The sequence below is a fragment of the Gallus gallus genome, chromosome 2 (assembly GCF_016699485.2).
Source record: "Gallus gallus isolate bGalGal1 chromosome 2, bGalGal1.mat.broiler.GRCg7b, whole genome shotgun sequence".
Classification (NCBI taxonomy): domain Eukaryota; kingdom Metazoa; phylum Chordata; class Aves; order Galliformes; family Phasianidae; genus Gallus; species Gallus gallus.
Window position 1 is genome coordinate 96,123,209 of NC_052533.1, and position 17,450 is coordinate 96,140,658.

Below are 17,450 nucleotides of genomic sequence, written 5' to 3' on the forward strand. Positions count from 1 at the left end.
TTGTAGTTGAGTATAAAGAGATCCAAAATTATGAGATACATTCATATAAGAAACACTCATGGAAACCTACCAGTCGCAAACTGTAAATATAACCTGCTCAAGAAGTCTATAAACTGTAGCTTGCTGGAAGCTTTGAGGGTATTCCACAGGATTATCATGCACATGTCCAGCCCTCAAATTCTCCAAAACAACTCCTTTTTGATTTGATGGAGGCCCCGCTCAGTTTCACGTTCTTAGAGATTTTTAGACGAGGAGCTAAAAAAGAAACTGCTTTACATATATTCTTAGGACCATAAGAATTTAAATTTCATCAAGTCTTTGGTGTGACAGGCACTAGTGGAACTCTGTCGCAGTGATTCACCATAATTTTCAGAATCTCAATTTTCAAAATTTCAACATCAAAATGCAAAAGGCATATACGTTTTTTGTCTTCAGGTGCAGATTTCTGCTGGCTTGTTCACAGCTGGAGGAAATACTCAAGAAGCAAATTGGAAAACTGTGTAAAAAATAACTGAATGAAAGAGAGCAGAAAGGTTAGATAGAAAAATAAATATTATACATGCTTATGTATATTTCATTTCTTGATGTTGTTTTTTATTTTACTCTATATTTAACAGTAAGGCCTTATACCCATTGTGGGCATTATGTAAGAATAGACACAATTCTCCTTTTCCATTCTGTATGAAGAAGCAGCTGGATCCGAGATGCTCATAGTTCAGGCTGCTGTAAATAATAAGAATAGGTAAGGAGAAAAGTATTTCATAGAATCATCAAGGTTGGAAAACACCTCTGAGATCATCCAGTCCAACCATCCACCTATCACCAGTATTTCCCACGAAACCATGTCCCTCAGTACAACATCTAAATGTTTCTTTAAGACCTCCAGGGACAGTGACTTCACCAGCTCTTTGGGCAGCCCATTCCAGTGCTTGACTACTCTTTTTGAGAAGTTGTTTTTCCTAACATCCATCCTGAATCTCCTCTGGCACAACTTGAGGCCGTTCCCTCTAGTCCTAACACTAGTTACATGGGAGAAGAGGCCAACCTCCACCTCACTGCAGCCTCTCCTCAGATCACTGTAGAGAGTGATAAGATCTCACCTGCGCCTCCTCGCCTCCTCTTCTGCAGATTAAATAATCTCAGTTCCCTCAGCCACTCCTCATAAGGCTCGTGCTCCACCTGAAGATCATCACAGAATGGCTTAAGTTGGAAGGGTCCTTAAAGGTCATTGAGCTCAAACCCCCCGTTGTGGGCAGGGTTGCAATAACCTGGCAGAAATTTACATTTCAGGATTCCAGATAACCTAGCAAAGAAACTTATGCAGGCAATTCAACTCCTGTCTGCATGACTCTCTATCCCTAATCCCCATTTTCACATCCCAACTCTCACATGTTATTCATCCACCTTGCCTGACAAGAAGGACACTGTGCATGCAGACCAGTGTGGCTGAAGACTGGGACTGTCCATTGCAAACCCTGTACACAGCAGTGACCACCATGATCTGATCTGTTCCTAAAGCTGACCAGCAGGAAAAGAAGGATTTACTGAAAGAGAGGAGGAGAATCCCAAACAAGGCTCTGGAGATAAAACAAAATCCTTTTTGGTTTTAGAGAGTTGACTGTGGGAGTGTGTTGGCTGTTTTCCCACCGATTCATAAATGATTTGTGTCTTCTTCAAGTTTCTACGTGTAGGAAATTCCTGTGGTTTCTGCACTTCTTTTGCACAGGATTCCTGAAGAATGCAACCAAAGTCTCCAGGAAGCCACTTAGAGACTCAGATGTTTCTAAAAGAAAAAGCATAAGAAGGAAGAATGTACAATCCAGGCCCAAAATGGAAATGAACACTCCTTGAACAAATAACACAGGTGGATACATCACAGAGCTGAAAATAATCCTTACACCTAGCCCAGAGACAGAGGCAGCAGCATTCAGTAGTTAGAGCCCTTGTTGGCAGACTTGTGCCCATTTGGGAAGTTGGGATAACCTAAGCGGAAGGACCTCTTTATTCCACTAAGCTAAGACTGCATCATGTTACAGGAGATGTTAAAGCTCTTGGAAAACTAACCTTTCCACATACCTTAGTACAGCCTTGGGTAAGAGAAAAGATTCAGGTTTTCCTAATGCTGATGTAGGAACGTGAGGGGTATGTGATTACTGTGGCAATTCCATCTTAGGCAAAAGCCAGACATCTGCTTCAGTCTACTGAAGCAAGCAAACATTAGAGCAACAGCAAAAGCACCTCAGTATAATCATAGAATCACAGAATCTTAGAATTGCTCAGGATGGAAAAAACCTTAAAGATCATCAAGTCCAGCCACAACCTAACCATACTACCCTAAATCTAACAACCCACCATTAAATCATGTCCCTGAGAACCACATCAAAATGGTTTCTAAATACATCCAGGGATGGTGACTCAACCACTTCCCTGGGGAGCCTATTCCAGTGCTTAACAACCCTTTCCGCAAAGAAGTTTTTCCTGATATCCAACCTAGACTTACCCTGGCCATTTCCCCTTGTCCTGTCACCTGTCACCAGTGAGAAGAGACCAAAATTGCTCTCACTGCAATCACTTTTCAGGTATTTGAAGAGAGCAATAAGGTCTCCCCTCAGCCTCCTCACCCCCAGACTTAACAGCCCCAGTTCCTTTAGTCACTCCTCATAGTGCATGTTCTCCAAGCCTTTCACCAGCCCTGTTGCCCTTCTTTGGACCTGCTCCAGCACCTCAACATCATTTCTGTACTGATGTGCCCAAAACTGAACACGGTACTTGAGGTGAAGCCTCACCAGTGCTGAGTACAGAGGCAGGATAACTTCGGTAGTCCTGTTCACCACACCATTCCTGATCCAAGCCAGGATGCCATTGGCCTTCTTGGCCACTTGGGCACACTGCTGGCTCATATTCTGCCAACTGTCCATCAGTATACCTAGATCCCTTTCCATCAGGCAGCTTTCCAGCCACTCCACCCCAAGCCTGTAGGGTTGCCTGGGGTTGTTGTGAACAAAATGCAGGACCAAACTCTTGGCCCTATTGAAGCTCACACAGTTTACTTTGGCCATTGATTCAGTCTACTCAGGTCCCTCTGTAGTGCCTTTCTCCCCTCTGGCAGACCAACACTCCCTCCCTACTTGGTGTCATAAATCTGGACACACAGTCATTTTGCACCATCACCCTCATTTTGAATTATTATGGAACAAAGAATCTAGTCTTCAGCCTTCTGTGAATAATCTACAAGGTGTAGATTAGTGATAAGTGTAGCACACATTAAAACCAATAACCAAAAATAGTGGGTTTTCCAACAATCCAGTTTAATAGTTTATTCACACGTTTGTGTTTTTACATCAAATAAAATTGCAACACACACATACACCAAAAAAAAAAAAAAAGAAAAGAAAAGAAAAGAAAAAGAAAAGAAAGAAAGAAAAAAGAAAAAAAGTAATGTACAGTTCAAGAAAATACCCAAAGCCATTACAGTTTTGGCTTCCTATTCATTGATATACAGTTATGTACAAAACTGTTTTATTTGCAGTAACCAGTGAAGATTTAGTGATTTATTTACAATGTCACCTGGTGTCTTTCGCTATGCAATTGAGCTGTCTCATTGTTGGTATTTACATCCATAGTAGCAGAAGCCAATTCCCAAAACTCATTTATGGATAGGGCTAAGAGGTGAAACAAGGCAAGACTCTCACTACCAACCACAAATGTACCTCTGAAATCCCATTTTTATATAAAACTGAAGGAAGAGTCCAGCACCAAACGCACTACTGTAGTCATTATATTGACAGTCAATATTATAAGGTGTCTCCACTGAGAAGAGCATTCCCACTCATGCCTGGGGGAAGGACATGCAAGTTGGAGGCAATATATATTTCAAGCTGCAGCAGATAGAATATATAACTCTGGTGGTACTTATCTTGCCAGAGACCTCCAAAGCAAATGAAGATACAAAGTTATCCTTTTAAATGTGTATGGAGAATATTTTACAGTTTCTACACAGAGATTAAGCTAGGAAGGGAAAAAAAAAAGAACATTTCATCATAATACACAAGCTGTTTCATAGAATCACAAAATAGCTCAGATTGGAATGGACCTGTGGAGGTCTTCTATTCCAAATCGTTCAGAGCATTGCCAGCTTCAAGGTTAGAGTCAGCTTTAAATGTAGAACAGGTTGCTCAGAGCTGCGTTCAATTAAGTTCTGAATATCTCCAAGGATGGACAGTATGAAAACGCTGAACACCTATTGCCATCTTTGACCACTTTTATGGTAAAAAAAAATGCTCATGACACTCAGTGAGAACTTTCCACCCTAAAAGGACAATCTAAGGTTCACTAAGTCAATTATAATCTTTCTGTTGACGACAACATCACTAGAGCATCTCTAGACCAAGTATAGTAAGCATTATTCTTTAGGCTTTTTGGAAGGAAGGATTCATTTTTCTAAATCATTTTCTGACAGCTAGTCAGTAGGGTACCACTGCTTGAAATATTTACCTAGCTTGTATGTATCCACTGGCATCAGGAAATCAATGCCACAGTTGCACTTCCTTAGTCTGTGACAAATTCAATATTTTGCACATTAAACAGCTGTTACAGAACAGCATGCTTATGAGAGCATGAGTAGGTGGAAATTGCTCACATAAAATGCATGAGGGTTTCACCTCAGAACTCTCTCAGCAAAGATAAAAACAGTTTGTTTGGGGAGCAAAAGCTAGTACTCCATACTATAGCTGCATGTGCCTGAGTTTGAGATCCCTGTTTTGCCAATGCCTGCTGTCCCTCCTGATTGTCAAACCTGTTTTGTCTCTCACAGCTTGAAAAATGCAATCTACAGCATGGCTTCCTCCAATAAGTGCTGCTCCTGGCTAAAATGCTTTTCTATCTCCTATATAAAGGCAGTCACTCACCTAATCATTCCTTCCCAACAAAACATTACAGCATGAGCTAGAGGCCACGTGACCTTTACTTCCCTAGCCCTAGGAATGAGGAAAACAAACTAAAATTAGCTCAGTCTTTGTATTCAGTCTTAAAATCTCCCCACAGGCACCATTATAAGAACACATACAGTCAGAGATGACAACCTACTGTGTCCAACCTAGGAAATTTGTCGCAATGCTTTCTTCTTAAATACCACACATTTTATGACAGTAAGAGTCACAACCAGAATACAAGACAGCTGATCCGTACATACATACTGATCATAACTTTGTTGAGAAAGGTATGTGAGCCCTGATAATAGGAGCTACTTTTCTGACTTTATCCCTTTGGAAGAAAGCAGAAAAAAATAATAATTCTGGGCATCAAGATGAGCCATGCTGTATCTAGAGAGACAATGAATATCAAGGGAAATATGTACTGGGATGCTGATGGGCTTATTTACATAGCCGGTCACACTTGTCGCATTTGGCAGAAAAGGAAATAAGGCTTTCCCTGTGCAGTCCTCTCGTGAGATCCAGACTCTTCAGCAGGGTAAATGAGATGCAAAATATTCTTTCTCCCCTTCGTGTAGATGCACAGAGTAGCTCCTACCATCAGTGTGAGGGTGGTGCATGGAGGGAAACTAAAAAAAACAGTTTCTGATTGCCACAGAAATCTTGACAGCTGACTAGAGAAAGATGTTCCATAGGCCTCTCAGCAGGAAAACAAGGTGATGCAAGATGCTGCATTTCAGTTCTCTTCCCTTGTTTTGTTTTCCTAATATTTGTTTGATAACCCACAGACCATTCTCACGCTATAGCAACAAATTATCTCTTTGAAAGTCTTCCTCATTTCCTGGCTACGAAAGGCATAGATCAAGGGATCGATCACTGAGTTGCACATAATGAGAATGAGGTACATGTTGAAGTGAGACATGAAGCAAACGCAGTAGAGGTTTTGAGGGCAGGAGATCATCAGGATGAGATGGAGGAAGAATGGAGCCCAGCAAACAATGAAGATGCCGAGAAGCATAGTCAAAGTGATGGCTCCCTTCATGCTGGTTCTTTGATGGACAGAGTTGTACCCAGGCAAAGCAGCTATTTTCTTCACGTGAGTACGAGCCAGGAGGAACATATGGATGTACAGTGAAACCATGAGGAACAGCATGGTAAAAAACATAGTGATGAGACAAATTATAACATAAGTTGATTCATAATAAAGAATAAAGATAATGCCACAGCCTGTGCAAAAGGTCCAAATGCATGCAATGATAAGCCCCGATCTTTTCACTGTCATGATGTTGTGGTAACGCAGGGCATAGAAGATAGTGATATATCTGTCTACTGCTATTGCCAGCAAACTGCACATGGAAGCCACCACAGATATGCAGATCAGTGAATCAAAGACATTGTCTATATGACGGACGAAGGCATCTTCCATAATTATGTGCCTATTGTTTATTAAGTATATTGTTATGGTCTCCCAAGCATTAGACACGCTAACCAGCATGTCAGCCACTGCTAAACTGCAAACAAAAAAATACATGGGTGAATGTAAGTTCTTGTTCTTAACTATTGCACATATCACTAAGATATTTTCAAGGAGGCTTACAATGCCCAGGGTTAGGAACACCTCAGCTGCAATGACCACTTGCTCACATGGTGATGACTTGCTCTTGACAGTAGGCACAGTAAAGTTGCTGCCAAAGGCACTCAGGTTTAGTTCAGAAACATACAGTTGCGAGGATGTGTTCATGTCTGGAAGCAAACACTTTCTCTTCTCTCTGAGGGACTTGCCAACGAGTGTGGTAAATGCATTTTCCAAAAGGCAAAAGACCCTGCCAAAAAAAATACAGCATGACAAAAACAGGCAGAAGTTGACAAAACAAATATCAACCACTTCTATTTAATTTGGCTTGTACACATCCTGCCTCTTCTACACAATATTCCTCTACTGATTCTAAATTAACTTCCACTTGGCTGAGAGTTTTTCTGCTCATCCGTACTGGGAAATTAAAACCACAGACTAATGAAGACATTCATACACTAATCTTTTGTACTTTAGTTTATCCTATTCAGTCTCCCAGAAGCAATCACAGTGTCCTGGAAATTCTGCCGAACACAAATAGACAGTTTGCAGAGCTTCAGCTCTCAGAGCCCAGAAATGCAGGAGAAAAGTACAACATTGCGCAGAACCTCATCACTGGAATGCAATATATAGAAGTACTGCCACGAATAAGAACTGAGCATTTTCAGTAAAAGATTTACATGCTTTCTGAACTTTGTACTTCTTACATTTGCACAATCTGTGTTATAAACAGTCTGTCTGTGCAATGCTAAAAAGCTCATTTTAAGAGCACAGTATTGAACCACTAACCAAGGCAAACGCATACATTCTGGGATACCGTGAGATTACAGAATCAGTAGGAGGGAATTCTGGCACAGCAGTAAGTTTTCTATTCCAGATCACGAGTACTTTTTTTTCTTTTGGTAATGAGAATATTCATAGCAAGCTGTAAGTCATCAGATTCTTAACACAGGGAACTCTTACAGCTGATTGTCAATTACTTGTTGCAAGTAAAATTCAAAGCTCCTCAGGCAAAATCATTTCCTGTTTTTAAACATAACCTTTCATTTTCAATCAAGAATTAACTGTACCTATTTACCAGAGCTGCTCCTTCAGCTGTTCTTCATCTCCTGCAACCCTTCCTCCAGAGAGCAGAAGTTTCAGCCCCTCCTCACCCGACATCTGGGGCTGGGGACTCCTTGGTGGGGACGGATGACATTATAGAGGAAAATGAATGAGTAAATCCATAGAGTCGAGGCTGACCACGTATAAATTACTTACTGTCCAAGTGCCCTTTTATAGTCTCCGAGCAATAATGACTTCAGTACTCAAACTGTGGCTCCTCCTCCCCTTTGCCCCTCTGAACTTCGCTTTTCAATGATCCAGTTAGCAAAGGCTCCGGTCTTTACCACCATCTAGTGGTCTTTGGCTGTCTTTCTTCTTATCTGGACTGTGATTCAGGTCTAAAATTCATTATGAGCTTTTAAAATTCTTGCTCTTGCTGTACCTTTGGGGAAAACTACATTAAAGGAGAAAATGCACTAGGAACGCTCCTTGCTAAGCACATCTCATATGGGTTGGTTTTTCTGTTTTCTCTGCATTTGCAAATACTTGCTATCAATAACTTCACGTTCCAGAAGAGGTAAGAGAAGAAAATCACTATTAAAGTGGGAGGCTTATTTTATCATTCTTAAAAACATTTGTCTTTCATCCACAGTTATAGTTTTGTGAGAACAGGAAGCACAGCATCGCACAACTTGTAAGAGAACATACCATCAAGCCTATCACACCACAGTAGAAGATATAAACAAAGCCACTTCTGTGAAAAACAATATAGAAGAAATAAATGACTGCATCCTGGCTCCCAGGTCTGGAGTAGAGATTTCCATGCATATAAGGAGGAGCATACAGAACACTGTGCTGGGAGCCAGAGAATGAATTTCTCTGTTTCTCCATATTGACACCTTTCCACAAATCAGAGGATTGGATTTTTTTCTGTGGTATACAACAACTCCAAATGCTTATTTTTAACCTACAGCATTTTTTTTTTCCTTAAAGAATCACCACCAGAAAGCACAAATGATGGGGCTATACAATGTGCTGTTTTCACTGTCTACTTAGATAGATTTTATTGATAGAATACAGCTAAATCTGTGTTTCTGATTGTTATACTCCACAGAAGCTTCCTTTGTTGTTACTGCAAGCTTCACTTCAGAAACCCTCAAAGACCTGAGCCATTGTATGAAAGGTTCTTATGTATGAATAGTCCCTGCACCAGAGGAGATAGTGAAAAATGTTCTGATTCATATGCGTAAAAACGCTTCTTCAGGACTATGCAGTTACAGTGTGGAGGTGAACTTTGCATACCTCTTCTCCCTGCTGAAGCAAAGAGAATTTAGATTACCACAAAATAGAGGCAGAAAACTATGCTCAAGTGCAGCTGTTAGATCTGAGCAGATAATGGCAGCAAGTAAACAGCACCTGAACAGCAAGTAAACAGAATCTGAGCTCAGAGCTCCTTGCTGTGCTCAAAAGAAGAGAATGTAAGACACCCATCTCCAGTTCTCTTTCTGTTCTTCAGTGTAAAGGGTGCTTTGATTCTTCTACGTTATCTTTAGTTATCTTAGTTATCCTTAACTATCGTTCACATGGTTTCTGGTTTTCCCACTGCAGACCCTGGAAATCATTCACCTACACATAATATTTTTCTTCTTTCTCACTTCTTATACCTACCAATGTCTGTGCAGATGTTGTGCTCTTTCCACTTTTACTTATTTCCCCTCTAGTACCCTAATTTTTTGTTTATTATACTCTCTCCCCTTAAATTCCGTTCATCTCCCCATTTACAAATCCTTCTGTACATTCAGTCATTCAGTTTAACAAAATTCTTACAGATCATCTTAGCTACCTTCACAGTAGTACTCTGTGCACCTTACAGCACTCTGGGCAGACCACTTGATTGCCAGAAGATAGTCACACAGCAGAGGAGATGGGTTGGCTGCTATTCCTTAGTGCAATGTCAGGTCTCTCAGATATGAACTATGAAGCAGCCTTTGTACTCTTCCGCCACAGCCCAGACACTGCAGGCCAGACCCTTGGTATAAGTGGCAGTGCTGGACTAAGAAACTCACAAAGTTTGCAGGAAAAAGAATGATCTGCCTAGAAACTGGGACAGTGGTATAGATATAGTTTGTTTACTTTAGAGATGGAATGAAGAAATACTTTAAAAAAAAAAAAAAGAGTTTAATGATAACACTTCTGCAGCAAACAGCTATGAGCGTAACAGCTAGACAAGCAGGTAGCCAAAGGGACGCCCAGTTACTGGTCAGCAATTAGACAAGTTCTGAGGATTGTAAGTGCAGGGCACAGGGTCAGATCTTCAGGTTCTCCACAGATTTTCTCAGGAAGGAGCTGTAAGCTTCCAGCCTTCCAGCTGGAGGACTCCTGACTGACAGGTTAGTCTTGCAGGCACTTGTGAGCCTGATGTTCATCCTGTTCCATTTTCCAAGGCCAAAAGGACTATGTCCGGATGGCCAAGCTGGGGCAAGCAGTACTTCATGCATGACTGTGGGTATGTAGCTCTTGGGCCACACTGACTCGGCACACGGCCTGATCCCATGAGCACACACAGGGGAACACTTAAGTGTGACAAAGAGCAGCACTTTCTTTCCACAGATAGAAAGAGGCAAGAAAGGCAGCACACTGAGGTGGAGGTGGAGACCCACAGGCCTGGAGTGCTGGGAAGCCTGCAGCAGGGTCAGTGTGCAGAATGAGAGGTGAACCTGGCTGGTGAGCCTGGCCCAGTTATTTCAGACATGGGCTCTGAGAGAGCAGGACTTGGGAGAGCTTCTCTTTAAAACATCTGCAACCAGGGCACCTGTCTGTATGTTTCCTCACCATATTCACATACCTGACCCCATATTTGGGCTAACCCTTCCTCCGTGCTGCTCAAATGTGTTTCTGCAAAGGGTAAGAGTGAAATTGCTTGCTATCTTCATGACAGCAAGGCACTGATTTTGTCAATGAATGCAAAAAGGAGGCCAACAGCACAATGTGCCCCCCAAAGGATTTTCTGTAAGAGGAGCTTATCACACTTAGGTGAATTCTGCTATTAATCTGTGCTAATCCTAATGGGTTCAGAGTAGAGTTTTACTGAGACCAACACAAGACTTACGAATTTATCTGTGCTAATACATTGAGGTGATTTAATTCCTGTGTCCTTGTGTTGCTTTTTTCATCTGTACAATGAAAATATATCTGTCCTTCATAACATAGCTGTGGATCAGTGCTCTTGGACTGTTTACAAAATCTCTCCTCTGTCTGCTCTTTGCCTGTTCTGTCATCAGCACAGAATTTCAGAGCCATGAAGTATCCTTACAGATTGCACTCTGCTCACAGAAATAAGCCATGGGTCCAGGGCAAAAGTGAAGATCACAGCCTTTGAAGATGTTATAACACAACAAATGTTCTCTAGCTGCTCAGACTCGGTCAACTGTTTCTCTTGACCTCTGCTCGGAGCAGCATTGGCTGAGCCCCATCAAGGTCCCCTCTGTTATCTCCTCAGTATTTTCAGAGCAGCTCCACAGCATTTAATAAAGACAGGCAATTAATCCTGACTGAAAATAAAAGGCATCAATCCTTCTTGCCTTGACATAAAAAGCAGTGGATGGAGTGGTGACAGACCCTCTGTAGTTCAGTCCTATCCCCTATGTAGGGGACAACTAAAAGACTAAAAGTAAGGCTTTGTAGTAAGCAGTATTGTGGTAAACACATTTTTAAATATATATCATGACCCTACTTTTCAAATAGTATTTGCAGAAGAATCACAGAAAAGCAAGACTGAAAGAGACATCCAGCTGTGGGTGATAGTAGGATCACTCACCTTTCAGATCACCTTTGGCCACTCTCGGTCGCTGTCAGTGACGCTTCCCATGCTAGAGGAGAAAGCTGAGAAAGGTGCAATACAGTATAAAAGGTACCCTAGAAAGATATATCTTAGTAATCTTAACTGGATGATGTCGTAACTAGCTCCCTGAACTGTAAAAGGGAAGTAAGAGGTTTGGTAATCATCATTTTTATGTGCCTTCTAATGGGAGCCAATTCCAGCAATGAATCATCCCCTAACATTTTGTTAGAGCACAGGTCAGCAGTACAGACCTGCTGAATCATATAGGAGTGCTAGCACCAGACTCAGAGAAGCACAGATGACCAGGGCCAGACTGCAGAAACTTTCTGAGAGAAAGGAGAAGTAGTTTAATAATGGACAAACTGAGGGGGTGGGGGGGGAGGTAAGAAAAAGAAAACAAACTTAGCATGCTCTTGTTTGAATACCAACCAAAAGTTGTTAAAATTATGCTTTAATTACACATTATGAGATATCCCTTGGCTCATTTCTGCAAGATTATCTTTGAGTATGGTAAAGGGAAATTTTAAGAGCATATTATTTGTGTTTCTTAAAATACTTGTACATCAGAATCATACAGCATATAAAATGCTGCTAATTCGTTGCATAATTTAGCTCCTCAGTGGGACTTAGTTGCTTGGGCAATTATATTTTGTGGAATGGTAACAGCCAGTTCAGTGAATCCTGATGAATAATATTCCATCTTCATATTCAGAATTCAGCCTTCTCTAGGAGTTTTCTGAACTTTTTATACTTTCTGAGTACAAAAAAAATCACATATCGTTCAGAAAGAGCTAAAAAAAATCTGATTTATAAGTTTTTATGAACTTCTGGTCTAAATCTGAGCACCTGCTCACTTCCCTCTTCCTTGCAGTCAGATGAGCACAAGACCACAGTGTGCACCCAACCCTGGGAGCACTGCTCTCCCCACCTAGGGCTGGGTTCTTGGTTTGAGTTGAGATCCCTGAGAACCCAGTGTCTCTCATTTCTAAACTATTCTTGTAGGCAGTTTTCGGTAATTTAGCCCAGCATGAGTATTGAAAGATGAAGAAGAGGCTGAAGAGCAACTTCAAGAGGATGCAGAGTAAATCCAGCAATGTGTGCATGCAGTTCCTATCTAAGCAAGTGCCAATCTCTCTGATTCAGTGTGCTCTTTGACTAAATGTGAATATATATGCAGGCCAACCAATTTTCAAGAATGCCATGACAGCAATATCAACATTTCTCTACCTATTTTTCAGAGGTTTTTCTAACATCTTTGTACTGAAATACAGGTTCTTTCCTCACTCTGTACAGACTTGTAAAAATACGGTTACTTCCTGTTAAATGATGTGTATAAATACACTGTGAGAATCAAATGATAACCATTTTGCTCAGATCTAAAATGTTTTCTGTCAAGCCCTTGTTCCACTGCATTTTCAGTGCTTTCCAACAAAGCAGCCGTGCAATATACAGTATATTATTTTACTGTCTGGATTTTTTAACCACTGTATCCTGAAAGAAATAAAAAAATGAAGAAAACATTCATGGTCTCCAAGGCTGACAGACAGAAAGCTCAAAAGCTCATCGAGGAAAACACAGGAGACCTAGGAGGGAAGATGCAGATGTGTAACCTTATATCAGAAGAACACCGTGACAGAAGCTGGTCACATTTAGAGCAGCAGTTTGATTCCACAAAAATGCCATGGCCCTCTAGTGCTGGCTACTGTGCTTTTACTTCTTGTATTCACCCATGGACATGGACAGACACCAGCAAAGCTGCTCCAGAGGTTTAAACAACAAGGACTGTGTTTATTACCATCACTTTGCCAATGTCAGTAATGTCACAAAGCCAAAGAATATGGCCCTGATTCACAAAAACAAGTATATTTTTTTTTGTTGATATGTCCCAGAAAGTCAATGACGAGTTCATACGGGAAGTCCTCTGATAGCCGGTGGGGAACAACTGAGGTCTGAACACCTACTAGCACACAAACAAAGGAGCAGTAAAGAACTAACTTTGGCTTCAGGGAAAGCAATAGCACAATAGTCAGCTTATATTTGTACTAATACATATGAGCAAATATACATGTATATATGTAAATATATGCAAGCTCTAGCCTCCTTATTTTTTTCAAAAGAATAAATTTGCTGGCAGAGCATGTTCACAGGCATTTATTCAAAGAATAGGATGAAAAAAAAAAGGAGCCTCATTTCTGGCAAATGATAAATAAATATATTTGATTAATGCATATCTTAATCTTAGTAAGAGAATTAATATTGACCTGTGGGACCTACATTATCAAGTTCAGTGATACCATCACTTCTGAAAAACCGGAAGCACATACTGTTTAAGAGCCCAAGGTGTAGAACAGTTGGAGCTTTGCCTGCGTTTATAATGAGAAGTAAACTAGAGAAAATGGATTATCTGATCCAGTATGTTCAGTTAATTTGAGGTTTGCAAACAATAGTGTTACCAGTGCTGAAAGATAGATGAATTCCTACCAATGTAGTGATAATAATAATGAGATAATGAAAATAAAAGCCATAATTTTCTTTTCCAGGTTTGTAAAATTCTGTTCTCAGCAGATTAAACAAGACAAGCAGAAAATTACAGTTATAAAGTTATAAATAATACAATTGATTAAAATACAAAGGCAAATTTAAGTTGAATATTATTATAGAATCATTAATACGTGAGATAATTTAATCAATTAACAAAAAAAAAACCACATCTTCATCTTCATTAGAGTCTTCCTAAAAGACGGTGAGTTTCCCAGTAACTGGATGATCCTTTTTGTCCTCTTGTTTTGAGGTTAACTTAGTGAGCTCAGAAAGTGTCACAGAACACCAGGAAGGCCACAGCAATTTCCTGTGAAGAGGAAGGCAATTTCCTGTGAAGACCTGCTCCTGTGAGTTAAAGGGTGCTGTGAAAAGAAGTTCAGGACAGCTGATTTGGTGGAAGTTACAGCTGGGGTCCTTGCCAGTTTTAATATTGCAAACTAACGTCTCAGTAACTCGTACTTGCAATAAGAGTTTTCTCCATGTAAGTGTGTGTCTATTACACAGGCAGCCAATACAACAAAAATGTATTGTATCTTAATATTTTAGCCCTATCTAAAAAGTTTTCTTCCTATCATTTCAGCCCTCTTTTTATTTTATTCTTGTTCTTATTTTATTATTTGTGTTTATTGAGGTTGCTCTCAGCAATCATTGGATTGCTTTTTTTTTTTTTCTTTTTTTTTTTTCCCCAAAAGCATTCCAGAAAAGATTTTCATTAACAGAAGAATGATCATTACTTTTGAAATTCAGGACATTTTGGGAGGTTATTAAATACCAATTTTAAAGGTTAACTCCAAGCACACATTCTAGAAACCCTTGCCCTATGTGTTTTCCAGCCTGAAGTCATGAGCATGTGTTGGAGGGTTGGGATCTGCAGCTTATTTTTTTGTTGACTGGTTTGAGGTTTGGTTACCTGAAGTTATCTGAAAATCATCACTTGCAGTTGAATGCTGGAAAATACAACCATGAAACAAGTATGCATGCAGTATGGCATGACTGGAATCCCATTTACTTCCACCAAGGTCCCTTCAGCAGCCCTCACTTCTCGGTCCGCACTCTCTGCACCAGAAATACCAGCACCACCAATACTTGGAATCCATATGACAAACTGAATCACAGAGTAGTCCTGAGTTTTAAGAAAATAATTTCTTAAAAGGATGGCTTTTTTTCCTGGTATGTTTGGGCTCTGGTCTGTGTATCTACATAGAGACCTGTGTAATGCAATTAGGAGGTGAAAATGACCAATGGGAGACCAAAACTGGCAGCTGGGAGAGCTGCTAAGGGAAACTGAAACCAAACTACAGCCTTCGAAACCAAAAGTGTTCTGCTACCTTACACAATTTTTACACATAAATAAAATAAATACAACTGACCTCTCCTGTTGATGTATGGCTACTAACACACTGTGTCTCTTAACAGGAATACAGATGCACTCATTTAGGGAAGCACAGCACAGTTGGCAAGGATGTGAGCTAACTCTAAGGGTGTCAGCAAGGTGATGAAGGGAGTGAGGTGGCCTTCCTCAGCAGGACAGTAATGACACCCATATGCTCCTCCTCTTGTAGCCCAGAGTTAATTACAGAGTTTTGCTGCCTGAATGACTGTATATTCATTCAAGAGGAAAAATTGTTGAGCTCCTGAGATTTATTGGTGTTTCTAATCTAACAAAGATTAAACAGAGTTTGCCCAGAGAATGAGGTCAAGAACAGCAGTTCCTCCTTTCTCAGATGAGGATCCTAATCAGCTGCTACTATTAAGAAATCATGGCTTCTACTTGTTTGCTTCTTTTCCAGCTCCAGAGAGCTGGCTTTGGTGTAGCTTTAGCGAAAGAGCATCATTAATGGCAGCCCTGTAGTTGGACAAGCAAGGTTATCTAGGGGAGAACTGGGAGGCTTCAGCCCCTGCCTCCCAGTGGGCCTGAAATGAGCTGCCCTGAGTGTTTGGGCCCCAAGGCTGCTCAGTAAGCAGTAAGCATCTCCTTCAATACATCAGCAAAGGCCATATTTATGGGTTTGATGCTGATGTTTATAGTCTGATGCTTTATTTCACCTACAGCAATCCCAAGCTCAGTATAACTGCAATAAGAAATATGTCAGACAGGATGCAATAGTTAAAAAGACAAGCTCTCTCTTCCCCTCCCATAACAGGACACAATACATCCCTCAAAGTGAGAGGAATGGCAGTGAGACCAGGAATAGCAAGCTGTAAACAATATACTCATGTGTCATATCATTATTCTTTTACAGCTCTGTTTTTGAAGGCTGGAAATGCACACATTTGTGGCAGAAAGTCCAAACTCCAATTTATTTATTTTTTCACCTAGTTTAGAAAAGAAATGTCAGTTGGAGGTGTGATATCTTTATATTTTGCCTGGCACACCTTATTGCAGTTGCATGGCTAGAAATGTTCCTGTGTAAAACACTTGCCTTCTCCATCTGTAACTCTTCTCCCACATAACTAGCAATAGGACTAGATGGAATGGTCTCAAGTTGCGCCAGGGGAGATTCAGGTTCGACATTAGGAAGTACATCTTCTCCAAGAGAGTGGTGAGGTGCTGAAATGGGCTGCCCAAGGAGCTGGTGAAGTCACTGTCCCTGGAGGTGTTCCAGAAGTGTTTAGATGTGGTACTGAGAGATGTGGTTTAGTGAGAAATATTGGTAATAGGTGGACGGTTGGACTGGATGATCTTAGAGGTCTTTTCCAACCTTGGTGGTTCTATGGTTCTATGATTTTACCTCCCCTCATATGCAGGCTCTTGTTCACTGCTGGTGAAAATGCATAGCTAATGGTGGTGACTATGTTGAAAAAATACTGTTTTGTAGCTGAGAATTTGCTCTATCAAATAGTGTTATTGTGCTCTTTGTATCCATTGTAGTTTCCACGGAAATAAATAGGAGGTATTACCTTCAGAGTGATCTACATTTTTACTCCTTTACATATTTGCTACCTGAAAAAAAAAAAAAAGCCAGGCTAACAAGGCCACCAGGATACTCTCTGCCCTTGTTAAAGGGTACAGAAATCTTTTAGGTCTGAGACTGAAATCGTGATTAAAATACCCCATCCTTTTTCAATTCTAGAAAAGGGACACTCCAGCATTTTCACCTGAAATCAATCAACTGTAATTTTTCTTTCAGTACTACCTGCACTTGACTGGTCTAGGGGAGAAAAAAATAAAAATAAAAAGCAAATATTACTATTAACAGCAAAGAGCAGTCCATGCATTCATGAAAGTTGATTTTGTGTTCTCTGCCTCATATACCTCCTCTGCCTACCTTTGAAAAGGATGCATTGGACAATCTTTGTTTCCAGTGCCCTCTGCTTGATCCATGAGATGAGGTTTTTTTCTTAGGTACAAGGTTGATACACTAATAGCATTTTGTTAATTTCAAGCTTCCCATGAGACAAAACTTTGCCCTTTACTTTCGGTAAGGAGAGATACAAGATTAAAGTAATGTGTTTCCTTTTAATATCGTAAAAGTCATGTAGGGATTTTACCATTAAAGTTAAGTCAAATATTTTTGAA

General features: G+C 40.5%; 1 protein-coding gene and 1 long non-coding RNA gene across 6 annotated transcripts; one reads left to right on the plus strand and one right to left on the minus strand.

The window, feature by feature from the left end:
• Window positions 1-3,287: 3,287 nt before the first annotated feature.
• On the minus strand, window positions 3,288-7,829 carry MC5R (melanocortin 5 receptor). 5 transcript variants are annotated; one of them, NM_001398331.1, is made up of 3 exons: window positions 7,583-7,753; window positions 6,529-6,754; window positions 3,288-6,442 (listed from the first exon to the last, which is right to left on the minus strand). In NM_001398331.1, exon 3 carries the CDS (start codon window positions 6,424-6,426, stop codon window positions 5,695-5,697), a length of 732 nt encoding a protein of 243 aa, NP_001385260.1. In that variant the 5' UTR covers window positions 6,427-6,442; window positions 6,529-6,754; window positions 7,583-7,753; the 3' UTR covers window positions 3,288-5,694. The 5 variants fall into 5 exon arrangements, with proteins under 5 accessions (NP_001385260.1, NP_001385259.1, XP_046781109.1 ...); NM_001398330.1 differs by having other exon boundaries at window positions 7,575-7,753; XM_046925153.1 differs by lacking the exon at window positions 7,583-7,753 and adding an exon at window positions 7,765-7,829 and having other exon boundaries at window positions 3,288-6,754.
• LOC124417683 lies at window positions 6,871-13,619 on the plus strand. Its single transcript, XR_006936282.1, has 2 exons — window positions 6,871-7,363; window positions 8,201-13,619. It is a non-coding gene; the product is annotated as an uncharacterized LOC124417683 (long non-coding RNA).
• The last annotated feature ends 3,831 nt before the right edge of the window (window positions 13,620-17,450 follow it).

Coding starts and splice junctions, on each gene's coding strand:
- MC5R (XM_046925153.1), bottom strand. CDS start 6,672: ATGAACACATCCTCGCAACTGTATGTTTCTGAACTAAACCTGAGTGCC.